At 43.0% G+C, this 20,547-nt stretch overlaps 1 protein-coding gene across 1 annotated transcript in view; it reads left to right on the forward strand.

The window, feature by feature from the left end:
* VWF (von Willebrand factor) overlaps positions 1 to 20,547 on the forward strand; it is a 133,020-nt gene that overhangs the window by 34,587 nt on the left and 77,886 nt on the right. Inside the window, exons 14-19 of the mRNA XM_064654293.1 lie at positions 1,071 to 1,266; positions 2,212 to 2,427; positions 7,958 to 8,198; positions 8,976 to 9,070; positions 10,608 to 10,768; positions 19,336 to 19,439. Coding sequence (XP_064510363.1) covers positions 1,071 to 1,266; positions 2,212 to 2,427; positions 7,958 to 8,198; positions 8,976 to 9,070; positions 10,608 to 10,768; positions 19,336 to 19,439 — 1,013 coding nt within the window. The remainder of the gene's footprint in view (positions 1 to 1,070; positions 1,267 to 2,211; positions 2,428 to 7,957; positions 8,199 to 8,975; positions 9,071 to 10,607; positions 10,769 to 19,335; positions 19,440 to 20,547) is intronic.

Here is a 20,547-nt window from a genome sequence, read left to right on the forward strand (position 1 = left end):
TCTAAAATACACCAGAATTGGGATTTCTATGAGTCATTGTTCCATCTGCAGAGTACATGAAAGAGTAGCTTCCTTGGCTGTTGGAGTAGTAAGGACTCATATACTCTAATAATTCGTGGTTGTTCCTTTTGATGCTCCATATTTACTCTCTGACCACCTTGTTTGAGTGGTGGGTAGTGTTAGGGTATCTTTTGGAGGATGTTTTTTATCTTTAATTATGCATTAAAACTGTGAGTCAGCTCTCAAGTAGTTGGTAGTACTTGTAATGTCCCAAAGCTTTACTTCTAATACAGACTGACAGTTCCTACTAAAATAAAACCTATTGGCGCCTTTGTGTTGCAGATGTTGCTTAGGAGATTTCTCCCTGTTCACCTCTAGGTTTAGGGTCACATTTCAGCTGGCCCTGGATTTGCAGCAGGAATAAGGCATGGTGAAAAGTGCATCTGCTCTGTGGGTTGTTAGCAATGCTGCTTTTACTGTGTCAGAAGTTCCTCTAGGCAGGAGGAAGTTCTAATGTAAGGCAGCTTTAGGGGTAGTTGTTTCTTCCTGATTTTCCCTCAATAATGTTGAGGAAAACATCTCCTCTGTTTTGTGACAAGGCAGCCTGTTTAAATTTCCTTCATCTTCAGATTTTCCTTTAAAATGGGAAATGGTTTCAGGTGCAGTATCTTTTCCCAAATTGCCCTTGGAAGTATAATCATCTCACTACGTTAAAATATGCAACCCCCAGTGTTGCCCTGCTCATTTATATGCATGAAGTGGGAAAACAGGGAAAGACTAAACTGTACTGATGATCAAGGCACAAAAATAAGCTATTTTTCTCCTAGTAACCTTCAGTTACCATCTGAAATTATCACTGTACTGGGCAAAAATTGTCCTGCTGCTACTAATAGTAGCATTTTTCTAGGGGTTTAAAAGTGTGGTGGAATTACATCATCTGTAGTATTTTAATGAGTGTTAATGATAATTTTCTTGATTATTGAATTGTGTATGGTGAATTCTTTAAAAAATCTTGCTATACCATGGTAACCTGTTCTGCAGGATGACCAAGCTAATGTTGTGTTCCTCAGCTGTCTCCAGTCTATTCCGAAAGGATGTGTGGCCTATGTGGGAATTACAATGGAAACCAAGGGGATGATTTTCTTACACCTTCTGGCATGGTAGAATCTCTTCTGGAAGATTTTGGAAACTCCTGGAAGCTCAATGCAGACTGCCAAGACTTGTTAAAACAAGACAGTGACCCATGCAACCTCAATCCTCGTTTAGGTACTGAAATCCATCCAAAATGAAAATGTGTTCCGAACTGTGATCCTTAATTTTACATAAAAAAACCCTCTAAAATTAAAATAAAGAATAAGAGAAGAAGCTACAATAACAATTGAAAATAAATAAAAGAAAATAAAGAGAAAGAGAAGAAGCTAATAGTGCTTACATTACCAGCAGGGCAACTGTAATATATGTTTAAAAAAACCTTGCAAACAACAACAAAAACAACCCCCAAAGGCTCACATCAATGCAGGAAAATGTAATATTTTGTGAAAATTGAAAACAAAAGTCAGTATTGTGGAATCATGCTGCTGATCAGTTTGGACCACAGCTGGAGTTAGACCATCACAGTCACAGCACACCTCTTGCAAGTGTGAGCAATACCATGTTTATCCTCTGGATGGAGAAAACACCTTTTCTTGGTCCCTCTCTGCTTAGAGCTTAAACACTTTTCTCAATTCCTTGTATCCCTCATTTTACTGCATCCCAACAGACACCCTTCCTTCTTCCCTCCACACTGCTTGGCTCTCCTGGCTGGACAATGGGGATAAATTCTCAGAGCAATTTTCTTGTTCCAAGTGCTCCAGCAACCTCTGATTCCTGGGAGAAGCAAGCACAGAAAAAAATTTCTTGCTGTAGGGCAGAGCAGGCACTGGTGATTTGTAAGTGTAGTGCAGCCTAGAGGGTTTAATTTTGCAAATATAAAAAGCAGCAGAAAGCAAAGGCCCTATAAAAGGAAGTACAGCACCAGAAACAGCGGTAACAGAATATAAAAGCATTGCTTTTCCTTGATTTGTTTTACTAGTGAGACATTATTCTTCCAGTAGAGCTCATGACATATGAGCTATGATGTTATCTGTGCCTGCTTGATCCTGTTTTATTCTTCTGTGCTTTTCTTGCAAGCCACTGATTGATTCAGTGCAAATGTAATTTTTCTCTTTGTAGCCAAATATGCTGAGGACTCCTGCTCGATTCTGATGTCTCCTGCATTTGAAACCTGTCACCATGAAGTCAGTCCCACTCCCTACGTGAAGAACTGCCGCTTTGACGTTTGCTCCTGCTCCAGTGGCAAGGATTGCCTGTGCTCTGCTATTGCTAATTATGCAGCAGCCTGTGCCAGGAAGGGCATCCTGGTCCAGTGGAGAGAACCTGACTTCTGCCGTAAGTGAAATGCTGCCACACCCACTTATGTTCCTTGTCTTGAAGGAATTTTTCTGACAATGTTGGATGAGAAATCTAGAATGAGATGATTCCTGCAAGGTGCTAAATATGGCATGATGAGATAGTCTGTCTTTCCTCTACACTAGCAAGGATGCAAAAGCTCTTCCCAGACACTGCTCTGCACTGGGGGAGAGGAGCACTCAGCTGCCATACCTCTGCACAACTTTTAACTGGATTTCCATTTTCAGCTGTATTTAAGCTTTAGGTATTCACCTGGAAACTTTCTGACTATCCCAGGGTAGGAATCTCCAAGTGATTTGCAGTAATCCATGAATTGCCTACTTTTGAGGCCCATGCTTCCCATGTCCTGACCTCATCAGTGACTCCTGATGTAGCTGAATGTGAGGGGCTGGAGAAAGCACAAGGGCAGGTACTTGGTCGAGACAAACTTATATCAGAAGGGAATTTTGGCAGTCTTGTGCTACCACCCTTCTCATAGCAGGGCTAACTTACTGTAGGTTGCCTGAGATCATATCCAGATAAGTTTTGAGTATCTCCAAGGATGGAGATCCCCCAGGCTCTCTGACATGTCTCTTATCCAGTGCAAGATTAGCAGCCAAATGGCTAGGAGGCTGGAGCAGAAGAATCCAACACCTTTTATTTCTTTTCTTTCTCTGTTAGGTCAATGTGGGAGGAAAAAATCCATTGCAATGCAATTTTGATTGAGCATGGACACTCTCTTCCCCATAAATATTTGTGAAGTGGATGTTTTTCCATTTTCCTGAGCAACTTTGTTATTAAGGAAAGAAGACAATTGAAAATTTTGGGGAAAAGTATGTGTGCTTGGCAGCTCTCCAGATCTGTTCTGCTGCTTCTTTCCAAACAGAGGGTGGGAAGAACATTTATAAACTGAGTGTGTAGAAATTGGAAAAGAGTGAAAAAGAGGGGTCATTGGCCTTCCACCTGGTAGGGTCTGTGCAAGTAAAGTCAGTAACCACAGCTCCTGGAGGCTGGAGAATATTTACTGCGAATGAGAACAAACCAGTTTGTGTTTAAGTACTGCGTGGTTTCATAATATTTTACCTAATTTATGTAAATGTTCAGATAGTGGAAGAGTAATGTAATAAAAATCCTTTTAAAACTCTGCAGGTCTGGAGGCTGAAACAAATGGTGCAGTGATAATGCACCATTGTTCTTTCTGTAATTGAGCAAGTCAATTTTAACAATTAAACTTTAATAGTGCAGAGCTGCTCCTTCCTATCTGTGCATTACATTCTGAGCTTTGTGCTCTCACACTGTGATGATTTCCCTGATTGCAGATCCATCAGCCTCCATTAAATGATTCTGATGCCCAAGACATCTCCTGTCACATAAAGGAGAGCAATCCCTCTTTTAATGGTCTCAAGATGTGAATGTGCAGCTTGTGTAATTTGTACTGATGGCCCATTGCACTGAATGTGTGCTCCACTCCTGCCTTGGTCCACAGAGATTTGGTTTCTTGAAAAATGACTTGACAGAACCAGTTTGCTTGATTTGAAGTGGAGGAGTGTCAGGGAGGAAAGTCATTACCGCAGCACAGCAGTTCTGCTGTGTGTCAGGCTAACAACTCCCATGTCTTTATTATTTTAGTTGCTGTTTGATTATTTAAGGCCTGACTCACACCCCTGCAGCCCACCATGATTAAGCACCAGAGCCAGTGCCCATTGGGAAAGGCCCTGGGGGTGCTGGTGACAGCAGCTGGACATGAGCCCAGGTGTGCCCAGGGGGGCAAGAGGCCAATGGAACCTGGCTTGGATCAGCAATAGTGTGGCAGCAGGACCAGGGCAGGGATTGTCCCCCTGTGCTGGGCACTGGTGAGGCCACACCTTAAATCCTGTGTCCAGTTCTGGGCCCCTCACTGCTGGAAGGACATTGAGGTGTCCAGAGAAGGGCAACAGAGCTGGGGAAGGGTCTGGAGAATAAGCCCTATGAGTAGGGGCTCAGGAAGCTGGGGGGCCTCAGCCTGGAGAACAGGAGGGTCCGGCGGGACCTTATTGCTCTCCACAACCCCCTGGCAGGAGGTTGTAGCCAGGTGGGAGTTGGTCTCTTCTCCCATGTAACAAGTGACAAAACAAGAGAAAATAGCCTCAAGTTGCACCGGGGGAGGTTTAGATTTGATATTAGGAAGAATTTCCTCACGTAAAGGGTTGTCAAGCATTGGAATGGGCTGCCCAGGGTGGTGATTTTTGGAGGTATTTAAAAACTGTGTGGATGTGGCACTAAGGGACATGGTTTAGTGTTGGAGTTGATAATGTTACTTTAATGGTTGAATTTAATGATCTTTAGGGTCTTTTCCAATATAAATGGTTCTATGATTTTCTGTAGCATATGTGTCTATGTGTGCATGTATTGTTCTTTGGCAAAGGGGATTCAATCAACAGGTCCCTTGATCTTCGGTTTTTAGGACCCATTGTTAAGCCCACTATTTTCCTTGAGGTGGTAGTGCTGGGACAGTCCTTGTCTTTGCATGGCTTCTGTAAGAGGATCTGTATAGGATAAATCCAAGAGTGATGGAGTGGGGAATTAAGGGCAGGCTCTGAGCAGAGTTTGGGGGTGGCTACATCACATGATGAGGGAGGAGCATGGAGGGAGGAGCTGTGTTAAATCTAGTCCTGACAGGGTGCACCTTCACCCAGAGCCTCTGAGCTGGGGGCGATAACGTTTTCACCTTGTGTTACCCAAGAAACTGGTTGGGGTTTATGCCTCTTTCACTCCACCCACAAAAGCTGCATGAGCTGTCTGATGCATACACATTTTTCCAGTGTGTTCCCACTGTTTCTCATGTTATTCCTGGGATAGGTAGGCTGTGCTTCAGAGCACAGTGTTGAGCTGTTTAGTTTTCATATCAGGCATCCACAAAGACTGAATGTACCTTGCCTTTTCCTCTCATTTTCCTGGCAGTAATTGGATGGAGGTTTTTTTTAGTGGCAGTGTATTACACAGTGTACAAGTCCCCTCCCAGGTCAGTTGTCTCACCTTTTTTCTGTTAAAAACAGATGTTGCTGGGAGGTGATAGAGCAGTGGAGTGGGACATGGACTGTGAGCATGGCATTGGGTTGCATAGCTGGAAAAAGAGGGAATGTTTCAAAAATCCTAGTAGGTGCATGGGAAAGTAAATCATAAAATCATAGAATGGTTTGGGTTGGAAAGGGCCTTAAGGGTCACCTAGGTCCAACCCTTCTGCAGTAGGCAGGGACACCTCCCACTATCCCAGGTTGCTCAGAGCCCCATCCAATCTGGCCTTCAACACTTCCAGGGATGGGGCAGCCCCAGCTTCTCTGGGCAACCTGTGCCAGGGCCTCACCATCCTCACAGTAAAGAATTTCTTCCTAATATCTAATATAAACCTGCCCTCTTTCAGTTTGAAGCCATTCACCCAAATGAGTTACACATTTGAGCTAAGAAAGGGATCCACTGTAAAGTAGTCACTGTGGACAGGGAGTGTCACCACTGACTAGAAAATAGGGCAGGATTTTGGGCTCAGTTATCCTGTCTAGTAAACTGATGTACCTGCCTGAAATCTGTCAGAGCAGTTCCTTATTTCTAGAGGTTCATGTGTAGCAAATAATAGTTTTGGCTGAGGCCTCATGGTTGTTCCTGCTTGGACACGCCTTTAGTGATGAAAGTTATTTTTAAAATGGTCCTCAGCCCTGGGCTGTGCCCGTTCAGTATTTGATTTACTGCAAAGATTGTGTTTATGTAAATTAGAAGCACGTTTCTTTGAGCTTCTGCCAAAGACTCCTGTTACTATGAGTGAACCTTTCATCTAGTTGGTTTTGAGTTAGGAAGCATTTACGCTGCCTACTGTGTGGATGAGCACGCATAAATTTCTTGGACTGTGTTTTGAAAGATGTATTCAATAATTTGGGCACAAGTCGCAAACTTGGGAGATCTTTGCTCTGGAGGAGGCTTCAAGCCACCTTAGATTCCTCTGGGCTGGATCCTTAAGTTAGGGGATTGTGCTCCTGTCTATGGGAATGCAGGAGCCTCAACAGAAGTTGGGGAGATGTTGGTGCCACCATGTCTGTCTTCAGTAGGCAGAAGTAATTCTGCATTTCAGAAGAATTTTGTGAGACATTTTTTGGCATGAAGTCCTTGCTTTGTTAGCCCAGCTGACACCTGGGAGAGGCTGCAGGCCTGTAGCCTTGTTATTGTTTTCCTGCCACTGCCATTACAGTTCCCAGAAGAGAGGGTAGGGATTATCACATCATTCTGCAGGTATAAGGAGAGGAAGAGCTTTCTATGTAACCCTTTGATCTTGGTTTTAGCAAGGTACAAATGTGCCAACTTTTATTTGCAGCTGCTTCCCTCGCTCTGCTGAACATCCTTCTTCATCATCTTATAAATCTGACTGTTTGCTGTGGAAGGTTGCTATAAACAATAGATTTTGTAAATCCTGGTTATCAGGAGGCCTGTTAAATTAAAGCCCTTAATAATACTAATCTGTTTTCTTCTCCTCTGCAATATGTTGTCGTAGCTGCCACCTAGTGTTGATGCTGATGTGTGCAGAGGTGAACGCCTCAAAATCAGCACTCTAGAAGTGAGTTATACAAACAAAGAAGCCAAAGTGGCTCCAAAGTTCATAATTGGTCTCCATAAAGATGAGTTCATAATCAAAAATCGTTAGTACCCAGGGTTTGGCTCCATGATTGCTAAATTACTTCATTATTTGCATCTGTTTCCATGGAAATCACTAAGTGCTTCTGGGATGTGAGGCTGTAAAGTATTGCAGTACCTGCTTATCAAGGCAGAAAAGTACTTTTATGCTTATTTTGACCAAATTGTCCCTAACCATGTTGGAAAGGAAGAAGGGTGTGAACGTGTACATGACACTTGTAATGCTCCTAACATGTAGAATCGTAGAATAGCCTGGGTTGGAAGGGACCTCATCTTCTTCCAACCCCCTGCCATGGGTAGGGACACCTCCCACTATCCCAGGTTGCTCAGAGCCCCATCCAACCTGGCCTTCAACACTTCCAGGGATGGGGCAGCCACAGCTTCTCTGGGCAACCTGTGCCAGGGCCTCACTAGCTTCATAGTAAAGATTTTTTTTCCTAATATCTGATCTAAACCACTCTGTCAGTTTGAAACCATTCCTGCTTGCCCTGTCACTCCAGGCCCTTGGAAATAGTCTCTCTTCATCTTCGGGTACCAGAAGGCTTCTATCCAAATAATAACAGGTGTTGGACAGAGCTCGTGTTTCTTGTTCAGGATGAAATTTTGTGGATGGGTTTCCATTGCAGGAGTTGAAGTCCAGTCCTGACACTTATTGGGAACTGCATGTAGGAAGGTTTTGTTTGTGCCAACACAAGCAGTGCCCTCGGCTGCACTGGTGCTGCAGAGTTAAGGAGAGACAGCGCAATACAGGCCTGTACTGATGATAGTAAATAAAGACCTTTCAATCCCACTTCCCAGACTGGTGTAGGCAGCTTTTCCTTTGGTTGGCTTCGGATCAAATGCCAGTCTCCCTCATGTGCGTGTCTTCCCACAGCAATGGCCTGTCCTGAAGGGCAGGTGTACCAGCAGTGCGGGACGCCGTGCAACCAGACCTGCCGCTCCCTGTCCTACCCGGATGAGGACTGTGAGGAGCTCTGTGTGGAAGGCTGCTACTGTCCCCCTGGGCACTACCTGGACGAGCATGAGCAGTGTGTGCCAAAGTCTCACTGCTCTTGTTACTATGATGGGGAGATCTTCCAGCCAGAGGATGTTTTTTCGGATCATTACACCATGTGGTAAGTGCGCCATTCGTAACTCATCCCTCAGCACTGTGACTCAAATTTTTGGATAGCTGGAGTGGTTAACAGGGTCAGTTCCTGTGCCTCCAAAAAACCAAGTGGTGAGTTTTGCTATTGCATCTCTATCCACGTAATTTCAAATGCCACCTCAGTCAGAAAACAGTCTTTAACCCTGTTCTATGAACAGTTCCTACCAGTTTGAAATGGAGTTTAATTACTGACAATACCTACTCTGTAGGCTTTTAAAATGTCACTTTAATGTACTGTGATACATTTCTTAAACATTAAAACCTAATTACCTCTATCAGAGATACAAACATTAAAGAGCATTTCTAATTGTTGAGTAGCAGCACACTGAGAACAGGAATGTAATTGCTGGGCAGTTCTTGGCAAGCCCAGTTTTGGGGCAGTATCTTCTCCTTTTCCCCTTTACCACAAAAATCCTGAGTTTCATGCTCTAGATTGTCCCATACCTCTCTCCACAGCAATACTACCTATTACCTTGCCCAGCTTTATCCCTGTGCAGATGCACTGGATTCAGCAGGGCAGGGTTAGCAGACAGCAGGGTTACTATGTTAGTATATCACATCAACTCTGAAGAAAGCCTCTAAGGTTGACAGGCATAGTGGATGGAGAGAACAAATCAGCCCCAATGAGAGGTGTAATTTTAGTACTGACAAGTTCCCTGTTGTCTGAAAACCACAATGTGAGTGAAAGCTAAATGTCATTGGATTAACTATAAGCTCTATTTTTTTTTTTTTTTTTTTTTTTAAGCTATTGTGAAAATGGCTTCATGCACTGCAGTACAAACAGAGCTCCTGGTGCCTTCCTGCCTGATGTTTTTGCTGATGAGAGGCCATCTGCCAGAAGTTAGTATGTCTTAAAAAATAATTATTTCCTGTTTTTTTTTTCTTATTCAATTTCTTGATAATGTAGATTAGGGAAGAAGTACCGGAGGTTGCAATGGCTGGTGAGCTTGTGAGTATTTTTCTAATTTTTTTTTTTTGGTTATAGGATAGAAACAATATGTTTGCCTGAGAGGATGCAGAACTCATTGAGTCTCACCTTTCAAAATCATAATTAGCTACTGCAATCTCTCTTGAGCCAAAGAGGTTAAAGGGTCTCTTGGCAGTGATCTGAGGCCCCCAGGTTTGAGGATCACATACCATCAGTGACTAACCAGCTTATACCTCCTGTTTCTGACTGGCAGGTTGCAAACTCTTCTTCCTGGTGCAAATGAAGGTTTCTGTGGCCTGAAGGTCAGACTGCTGCCAGGCTCCCACTGTGCCTTCCAGCCATAAAACCTCCTGGAGACTGACAGCTGCCTCACAGAGCTAGGCACTGCAGTGGAGACAGAACAGCAGTGCCATGGGATTTTTTGGGGTTTCCCGCTGATATATGGATAGAATTTATGGGGTTGTGATCAGAGAGGGGGTTTGAGGCTGGAAGCATCTCAGAGGGGACAGGGCTAGTGGGATTTGGAGAGGCTTGGGAATATCTGGGAGCTGGACTTTGATGATCCTTGTGGGTCCCTTCCAACTCAGGATATTCTAGGATTCTATGATCCCTCTGTGAACCCCAGGGGTAGTGTCAAACACGGTGTCTTCCATGGCACACTGCCAAATGCACAGTGCTTGCATAAGGTTTTTGGTTGGTATTTGCTGGTGCCTTAGAGACAAAGGGTTATTGTTGGTCTTTGCATCTTCTGATAAACTACCAGGCATCCTTGTTGCCAAAGCTCCTAGTGGAAAACACTGTAAATCCGACTGTAGGTACAGGGTAGTGACCTGCTTAATGTTTCTTGGTCGACCACCAGGTTGGCTCAGCTGTTCTTCAGGTGAAGCCTTCTAGGTATCTCTAACCAATGTTGTTAGGGCATACTTTTCCTGATATCAGGGTGCTAAGACTTACCAAAACCTCAGAGAGGCATGTTTGCTAGTAGTGCTTGAAATAATGACCTGGAGTTTCCTGGGACATTCTGACCTTCTGACGGAATCTGGAAGTCTCAAAGAGCTTGTATTTAAGTTAAGGGTGTTGTTATTTACAGTCACTAAAGTTGTTATACTCCGTGTGGGAAGTGGTTCTAAATACAATCATATGTGATGCTGTTGCTTCTTGGAATATCAGTTTTCCACTGGCATGGTTAATGTTTGGAATTGCACTGTTATGTTTAGTGCAGCTTTTTTTTGCTTCAGTATTAGAATACATGCTTTTATGGCAGCCTGACTGAGCTCACTTCATGGAAAGTAGGGACTGTTTTCTTTACAATTTCATGGCACAGTGGTGTAGTGTCTATATTCTAAAAATTAGTTTTCTATTAGAAACGTTGACCCATCTTTTAGAAAAAATACTGTGCTAGCAATACTTGAGTTCTAATTGCAATTTTTGTAAAATTATTCTTTAAAGTAAAAAGGAGCCTGTTGTGCAGACCCCCCATGGAAACCATTTTGTGTCCTGCAAACAACCCAAGAGCAGAAGGATTGGAGTGTGCCAAGACTTGCCAGAACTATGACTTGGAGTGCATCAGCCACGGCTGCATATCTGGATGTGCCTGTCCAAAAGGGATGGTAAGCAGGCTTAACTGCACAGAGAAGCAGATTCTCTTTGCTTTCTTGCCTTCTTTCTTTTCTACCAACAGTCTTCTTGCACCTTGGAAATAGGTGGTTGTGAGGTATTGGCTGTCAAATTCTGGCTGATTTAAAGAATGTGTATTAGTATATCTGCATAGAAGATGAACTTTAGTTTGTAATAATAATTAATAATCAAAATGCCAGAACTCACTTTTAAGACCAGTTTATGTCTTTCTTCAACTCTGCTACTAAACACCTCCTCAGTCTTTCTGAACTTCCCTAGTCAGAGCTAGAAGTACACAGACACCCGCATCCCAAATACTGACCCCACATCCAGGTTAATTAGAGGGATGGAGCACCTTTCTTATGAGGAAAGGCTCAGAGAATTGGGATTGTTCAGCCTGGAAAAGAGAAGGCTTTGGGGTGACCTAATTGTGGCCTTCCAGGACCTGAAGGGAGCCCACAAGAAAGGTGGAGAGAGACTATTTCCAAGGGCCTGGAGTGACAGGACAAGGGGGAATGGCTTCAAACTGACAGAGAGTGGATCAGATTGGATATTGGGAAGAAATTCTTCCCTATCGGGATGGTGAGACCCTGGCACAGGTTGCCCAGAGAAGCTGTGGCTGCCCCATCCCTGGAAGTGTTGAAGGCCAGGTTGGATGGGGCTCTGAGCAACCTGGGATAGTGGAAGGTGTCCCTGCCCTTGTCAAGTCTCAATCTCTACTGCTTCCTTCCTGTGTTGTACCAAGCTGAGACTTCCCCACGTGAAGGAATGTGGGACACAGAACTTGCTAAGACGATGCCACAGGGTGTCCTGGAGTTGCAGGTGGTGTGCTGAGCATGCTTTTTTCACTGCTAAGATGCTTTCTGGAGTTCAGGTTTATGTCCCACTGCAACCCTCAAATTTAATCAATAGTTTAGTAATTTTTTAAATAGAGCAAATAGGTTTTTACTCGGTCAGTGACTGTGAACTCAGTGTCAATTTAGAGCCCTGATAAAAAGTAGACAGAATAGCAGTTCTCTGTCTCTTGATGAGAGCAGTTCTCTTGATGCTGTTCTCTGAGCAGTAGAAACAAGCATCAGTTCAGTGCTGTGCAAGACATCTGGGCAGGTGAGAAGTCACGCACAGGATCTCAGAGGGGACTGGGGTTTAGCCCAGGATAGAGGTGGAGCACATGGTACACTCTTTATGAAGTTCAGTAGATGGCAATTTTGAGTTCCATGTCCAGGGAAAGTGAGGAAGTCTAAGAAACTTTTGATGTTCAGTGCATGAAATGCAGATGAACATACCTAGCAAATGTTGGAAAAAGAATTGAGGTTGTGCCTTTATTTTGTTTGAGATGGTTTTTGATAGCTGTGGTGCTTGGAGGCATTGCTGGTACAGTTTTCAGACTGAGAGAAGCACATAATAAAGCCTGATGTTCTCAAATGTTGCATCCCAGGAAGTCTAGACATGAAAAATATTATTTTTAGGGTTTTTTTATCCTCTATACCTGCTCAAGGTTCAGGCTCATGAATATGAATTGGACATGGAGTGTTAGCAAATGAAATGTGTCTTATTACTTCTAGGGTTTAGATGTATGTTTATGCTTAGGCTTCAGCTTTAATGAATTTACTTCACTACTTTAAATTTCATTTTTAAAAAGCAATTAACTTCACTTGGAACTATGTCTTTTTGTAAAGGTATGTTGTTTTTTCCTCTTCTGTATCAATACAGGTGTTTTCTGCCCCCAGATTCCTTCCATTATCTTTCTAGAAAAACAGCCCTCCCCTAAATTCTCATAATACAGTAATTTCTAGCATTAATATTAACATATTTCTTGAACACTGCTACCATATTTTGCTGATATATACACATTTATATCAATAGATGCTTCTCCAGAATAAAATGCCAGCTGTAGGCAAAAGCTCAGGCTTGTGAAATGTCTTGGAGGTACAAAGTGAAAAATACAGAACAGAATTTGAAAGCATCCATAAATTTTCACCACAATTTAAAAAAAAAAGTGTTTTCCCATTTCAGTTTTCAAATGTATGTCCATTTAGAGAAGAATATTCCTAAGTAGTAGTGGGAGAACTAAACTTAAAAAAGCTTGTGGACTTTGTAAAGTTCCTAGATTGCCAGGGTGAACAGTTTTTTCTCTGTATGTGACAGTCAGACCTCTTTGATTTCGTGAAGGGGCTTGAGATTTTGTTTCGGTTCCAGGATATGTTAATATCTTTGGACACAGTTGTGGAAAACAAATTATGATAATGACTCAACAGGAAAAAGAAAACTCCCCAAAATCAGCTTCCTGGTAATTAACCTTCATGTTTAGCACAGAATTGTGTATTCCTTTTCAGTAAGTTGGAACAAACAATTCCTTCATAAAATTCTTGCCATGGGAGCAGTCTTTGGCCTTTTGGAATTGGAAACTCCAGTTGACTTTGCGGTGGTGTGGAACAAACCCCTGAATTCAAGATGGTTTGTCAGGTTTTGGATAGAAGAATCGGGCTCAGTATTTTTTTATTTTTAAAGAACTAGTAAAATAAGTTCTTCGTCCACTAGATGACAGTATGGTTCAATCTTCCACTAAGCTCGGCCTGGAATTACTTGTTCTTGGCTTCCCATCTGGCAGGGAATAGAATTTAGGAGATACACGAAAGTAATGCTGGGAAAAGCTGGTGTAGAGACAATCCCATGCAAAAATGGGATCAACCCCAGTGCCTTTGCCGTGTGGGTCCCCTTTTCCATGTGTTACTCCTGGCTCCACAGGACCTGCCAGCTGGTTGTCAAAGAGCAGTTTCCTCCTCACCAATAGGATGAGGTTTGGGGGAGAATTCTTTCTTATTTCTATGTTCTTCAGTGAGCCTTTGTGCTCCCAGAATTACCTGACAACGTGAGAAGGATCTGGGGTGGTGACCAGCTGCTCCTTTCCATCCTACCTCTTTCTAACTTAGGCTGGGCACAATGAGACAAAGCTCTGCAAAGTCACAAAGTCTGTGTTTTCCAGACTTGTACCAACAGAAGGGAGTGGAAAAAGAAATGAATATTTCTTTTACTGGTTGGTCTCCCTCATTGGTGTTCTGTAATCCTGATTAATTTACAAGCACTCACAGAGGTGAGCTACTGTTTGCAGGAAGGTCTGTGGGAATTATTGATTACTGAATATTTATTCCCATAAATATTTACATGTTCTGGAAGAAACTGTGCCTTTTTACTAAAGACTTTTTTTGTGGTACTGTAGCATATGTAAATTATCAATGATCATGGATAACTTGTTAGCAAAATAATTAATCTTCTTGCTTGCCTAAAATGGTTCATAAGTAGTGGATTCACCCTTCCCTGGAAGTGTCCAGTGCCAGTTTGGATGGGGCTCTGAGCAACCTGGGATAGTGGAAGGTGTCCCTGCTCATGGCAGGGGGTTGGAACAAGATGATCTTTAAGGTCCCTTCCAACCCAAACCATTCCATGATTCTATGATACCATCAGGAAACACAGTCAAATATGTAGTTTACATAAACAGCTCTCCAGTACAATTTGCAAGTGTATGTGGCAGTTAATATGTAATTAAGTTATCCCTACATGTGTAAAGAGATATTTACAGGTCAGTTAGTTATCAGTCTTAAACAGTGGAATCCGTAGTCTAAAATCTGTGTGGACAAGTACCCTGCCAATTTTCAATTACATATCTGAAAAATAATGAAAAAGAAATAAATCAATGATTGCTCATGAACATGATGCTCCAGCTGGCTTGATTTGAATTGGAAAATTTGCTGGGGTGAGAAATTGCCAACCAATTGATTATTTCCCCAGAAAATGCAGATAAAACCTAATTTCTTTCAACTGAAAAATAAGTTTTCCAGTTCATCTTGACTTAGTATTTTACATTGTTTTGATTTCTAGCAAATAAAAATGTTCAGTGTGTCACAAAAAGTAGTTTTTCTTTTTCTGTCTTTGATCATCTGGAGGGTGGGAAATTCTCCATACTTGTCACCCTTTTGCAGAGCAGAAAAGATAAATCATAACATATGTGCAGAAGTGTGGGGAAAAATATGCTTTCTCAGACTAGTTTACTGCACTCCAGGTTTTTCCCATTGGAAAATATTAATAAATATACAAATGGAGTGTTAACCACCTTTCTGGGGAAAAAGAGGAGCAGAACAATCAGAAAGCACAAAATCCAGACGCTCCAAAACAAGAAAATTAGTTTCTTTCAATTTCCAACGACTGTGAAATGAAACATTTTGTTACATTCTGACTGCTGAAATAAAACTAATTCTAGAACTTTATATCAGTAGAAAAATGAAAAAAAAATATAAACCCTAAACATATTAATCAGGAAAGTTTGGAAGGTTGTTTTTTTTTCCTTCCAAACTGTTTTCAACTAAAATTTACCTGAGTGTTATTTTGATTTTTCCAGCTAGCTAGCTCTGGTTTTTTTTTTTTCAGTGGAGGCTTATCCTGTGTTATGTCTTCATGAGGAGGTGGGTACATAAACAAAAGAAGTGTACAGCTAACGTAAGAAAGAAAAGTCAAGTGTTAACCAGCACATTTTCATGCTCTCTCCTAACATGTTTTTGACTTGTCTTTGTCTGCACAGAAATGGTCACGAGCTCTTTTAGTTAAAACAATACATTTATGGGAGAAATTCTTTACTGTGGGTGGGGAGGCCCTGGCACAGGTTGCCCAGAGAAGCTGTGGCTGCCCCATCCCTGGAGGTGTCCATGGACAGGTTGGATGGGGCTCTGAGCAACCTGGGATAGTGGAAGGTGTCCCTGCCCATGGCAGGGGATGTTCTTTAAGGTCCCTTCCAACCCAGGCCAGTCTATTATTCTAAAGCCTATTAACTATTGGCTTCTAATATGACCCACTTCCTTTGCTTAATCCTGTACTCCTTTATACCTTTGGCTGACTTTCTGCTGAAGCCCTGCAGGTGTGTCAGGAGGAACAGAGTGAATATCTGAGCTTCCCTTGACACAGAGATACTCATCGAATTGTGTTGACCAGGAGAGATCAAAGTTTAGGCTTATTGAGATGGAGTTTAGAATCAGAGGATCTCCTGAGTTTGAAGGGATCTACAAGGATCATTGAGTCTGGCTCCTGGCTCTGCACAGGACAACCCCAAGAATCCACCCTGTGCCTGAGAGTGTTGTCCAAACACTCCTTGAGCTCTGTCAGTCTTGGTGCTGTGACCACTGCCCTGGGGAGCCTGTTCAGTGCCCAACCACTGGGGGAAGAACCTTTTCCCAATATACAGCCTAAAACTCCCTTGACACATCTCCAGCCATTTCCTCGAGTCCTATCCCTGGTCACAAAGAGATCAGTTTCTGCCCCTCTGCTTCCCCTTGTGAGGAAGCTGCAGGTGCTGTGAGGTCTCTCCTCAGTCTCCTCCAGCTGAACAGACTGAGTGCCCTCAGCCACTTCTGGTGTGGCTTCCCCTGCAAATCCTTCACCATCTCCGTGTCCCTCCTTTGGACACTCTGACAGCTTTAGATCCTTCTCATATTTTGGTGCCCTAAACTGCCCCCATACTTGAGGTGAGGCCACACCAGTGAAGAGCAGTGTGGGATAATCACTCCCTGTAAGTTTAGGTGAGAAGAATCTTAAAGCTTCTGAAATCTGTAATGTTGTCCTTTCCTTTGCAAGACTTTGTTGTTTAGCAATTAATAAGGCAGAGCAAGGAAATGATGGACATTTCTGCCTTCTCCCTCAATAGTGGGGGAATCATTAGCTAGTCAACCACTTGTAATCCCATGGATGTAGAGCATCTTTGTCAGGGTGTTTATTGGTGCAAACAGGAGCTGTTCTCATTACAGACCTGTCTTTTCTTGAAGTTGCCTCCCCAGAACTCATGCCTCCTATCATCTCAAGCACTCAGGATTGCTAAATCTCCATATTAACTGCTATCTACTGTTATACTGAGGGACCTCTGCCAGGCAGAAAGGGACCTGGGAGTTAGGATTGACAGGAAGCTGAACATGAGCCAGCAGTGTGCCCAGGTGGCCAAGAAGGCCAATGGCATCCTGGCCTGGCTCAGGAACAGTGTGGCAGCAGGACCAGGGAAGTGATTCTTCCCCTGGACTCAGCGCTGGTGAGGCCACACCTGGAGTACTGTGTCCAGTTCTGGACCCCTCAGTTCAGGAAGGACATGGAGGGGCTGGAGCAGGTCCAGAGGAGGGCAACGAGGCTGGGGAAGGGACTTGAGCACAACTCCTATAAGGAGAGGCTGAGGGAACTGGGATTGTTGAGCCTGGAGAAGAGGAGGCTCAGGGGATACCTCCTCACTCTCTGCAACTCCCTGACAGGAGGTTTTAGCCAGGTGGGGGTTGGTCTCTTCTCCCAGGCAGCTATCAGCAAGACAAAAGGGCATGGTCTTAAGCTGTGCCAGGGCAGGTTTAGGTTGGATATTAGGAAGAAATTCTGCCCGGGGAAGTGGTAGATTCTCCATCCCTGGCAGTTTTTAAGATGAGACTGGATGTGGCATCAGTGCCATGGTCTGGTAACCACAGCGGTAGTGTGGATCAAGGGTTGCACCTGATGATCTCTGAGGTCCCTTCCAACCCAGCTGATTCTATGACTTCCCCAGAAAACTGAGCTGTTTGTGGATAGTGCTACTGGTCTTGTAGTACCAGATAGTGCTTGTAATGCTGCATGGCTTTGGGCTGCCAGATGTAGACCAGCTTTTGGATGTGGTGTCAGTATAACCAGTAGATTGTGTGTGTTACTGTTAATAAAATCATAATTCATTGAGTTTTGCAGTAAAAAATGTTTAGTCATCTAGTGAAAGTCCACTTCGGGATATTATGTCCCGCTTTCTAAATCCAACCCCCCCCACTCTGCAGTGTTCAGGCAAGGTGCTCTCCCCTCTTTGTCACTGGATCAACAGTTGCTAAACTGATTGTGATAGAAATGCTAATACCAGTCTGTGAAGATGTTGAGGAGCAAGTAGAATAGGTCCTAATCCTTCTTTTACTAACCAGCTGTCTAATCCCAAGTTTTGTATCCCAAGGCAAGCCCCCGAGTTTATTGTGAACTGTGTTGCTGAACACTCTGCAAAAACTCAAACGTAGCCAGGAGTGTGAAGTCATATAGTGCTTTTATTTTTTTCTAAATGGCACCAGGAAGGAAGGAAAGAAGGAATTAAACTCCCTTGGAAACATGTGGTCTTTTCTGAACTGTTTTCTCACCATCCTTTGTAACTATTAAGTCTGAGGCAGAGCTGCAGCTCTATCATCTAGAAAAGCATTTCTTTGTTTCCATCTTGCTTCTGCTGGAGGGTTTTTATTTGGCATAATACAGCTTTCCACAAGCCACAGAGCACGTGAAACTGCATGAGAATGAAGGGACTCCGGGCTGTGAAATCTTTTTTATTAGTTGTTCTGGGTGGCAGTTCTAGGTCCCCATAGGAAAAGGCAGATTTGTTCTTTATTAACCTGGTGTTCAGACTGCATTGACCCGTATTTAATGGTAAAAAAGAAACTATTTTAATGATTTGAACGAGTTTAAAGTGGGAAGATGATATTTTGTGACTTTTGAATGAGAGAAAGGGGAAGGGCTCTCCATTTAGGTATTCCATGAAGCAAGAGCCAAACCTATCCCTGACTTTGCAGAACCATGACTGAGTGAAAATTCAGCATAGCCAGTTTTGGTTGTGTTTGATTCTCTACAACTACGTGTCTTCAAAATGGAAAGTAATCACAGAAAAAGAAAACAGGAAAAGAATGGAAAAACCCAAATAGTCTAAAGGCATTGCTTGCTTTTGTTTGGTTAGTGGGGTTTTGGTTTTGTTTTTTATTTTTTTCATTTAAGAGGGAAAAATTATTTGTTTTTATACAAAGAGAAACTAAGATCAGTAGGGTAAAACTGAGAAAGAAAAAATTGTAGATAGTACATAATGACCTATTTCCCAGCAATTGAGTTTGTGAGAGTGGAATAAAATCTCAAGTAGGTTGATATTTGTCTTACCTTCTAGGAAGTAAGTAAGGAGTTGAAAGAAAATGAATGGTTACTGCAATTTTCAGAGGGGAGCTGACAGAGGAGAGTGGGCTTTGTTAAGGGTCTGTTGTCTGTGACAACAGGATCTGCATTTGCACATGGATTCTTCTGGCACCGTGGTTCCTGGTCTCCTCCTCAGTGATCCTATTTCTGTTTTTAGTCCAGCTGAGCCCTGTGTCTGGCTGCTTTTGTGGTAGGCCTTCCTTGAGTTTGCTGTGTGTGAGAAGCACGTGCTATTCACCTGCTCTCCATATTTGGGTTCACCTGTTTTATCCCCACTGCACCCTGCTTTGGGTCAAATTGGACTTTCTCACTGTGACATTCCTGTATAATTTAATCCATTCCCCCAGCAGCTCAAGCTGGTGGGAGCAAGATGTAATATATCTGCCCATAGTTCTATTTATGTTTATGGGGGAAAAATATTAGTAGTGCTGTACCTTGTCTTACCTTAGATAATCTTGAACCATTTTGTCTATCTGTTCCTTTACTCTTTATCCACATGTTCTTTGTTTGCTCCTCACTCCTTGCTCCCCTTTGTTGGGACAGGTACCAACAGACCCACGTGGTGACAAACTCTGTGTTTTGGTAGGTGCGACATGAAAACAGGTGTGTTGCTCCTGAGAGATGCCCATGTTTCCACAATGGAAGAGAATATGCCAAGGGAGAGACAGTGACTAAGGACTGCAACACCTGGTGAGCCACTGGAACATCACTTTCCTGTTTTTCTCTTGGGCATCTGACATGTTTCTAATAACACCAAGTATTGTTGGCTTAACAGGTCTCTGTTTCATGGGAACTCAGGTTTTGCAGCACATATTGCACAGACCATCACATTCCCTTTGCATGTTGCATGAAGACCCAGCAAAACTCCTCGTAATATCTAACAACCTGTACCTGGTACCTTACAAATAGGTTGTGTGTCTGTGCAAATCCTCTGTAGGCACTAGCTAGTGGATTTGCTCCTTGATTTTGCAGCACAAGATAACAATATAGGAGCTCCTCTGGGGTGGGAGGAATGGAGTCTGCACTTTGTCACTAAACTTTTCTGTCATGCTTCCCTTTTTTTTTTTTTTTTTTTTTGCTACTTGAGACCCTTCAAATCAGTCCTTTTCAGCCAGAAGCTGCATCAGCAGAAGGGGTGTGATGTGCCAGCTATAATATGATAGATGCCCTTCAGGAAAATATTAAAGATTTAGGCAGAGAAAGAGTTGACCTCTTATATCTCTAAAGAGTGCTCAGCCCATTGATAGATCAGGGGGAAAAAAGAGTGAAACCTCTGATAGCTTAGAAGAAAAAAGTGCTCCATGTCTTTCACCCTTATCCTGTGTGGTCTGTGAAAAGGAATTTATAGGTTCACAAGAAAGTGATGGGCTGTTCAATTTGCATGAAGGGAAGTCCTCAGCACAGCCTTTGGTGAGGTAGAATGTATTTGCCACTCTTGTCTTCTACCTGCACAGCACACTGGCTGCACTGGAGGTGCTTTGCTTTCCGCATGTGTGCGTGGAGGGAATGTTGACTCTCCCCTGCAGAGCTCCAAGAGTCCAAGGTGTAGGACACTGAACCACCAATAGTGTGAAAACTCTGTTTTCCTTGAATTTACACCTCAGAATCTGTCATAAATTCTATCCAAAATGTCCCTGACCAGCTTTGTGGCACCCCAGGAACAATGTTTGTTATTCTCTGCGTGACTGGGTGGAGTTGGATCAGAGAATCACTGTTGAATAGTCTTTTGACTTGAGTTTTGTTTGGTACATTGACCTCTGAGTAACAGTGATTTCAAGTCCTGTGTTCTTAAACTAGT

This window comes from Pseudopipra pipra, chromosome 5, assembly GCF_036250125.1.
Source record: "Pseudopipra pipra isolate bDixPip1 chromosome 5, bDixPip1.hap1, whole genome shotgun sequence".
NCBI classification, from domain to species: Eukaryota; Metazoa; Chordata; class Aves; order Passeriformes; family Pipridae; genus Pseudopipra; species Pseudopipra pipra.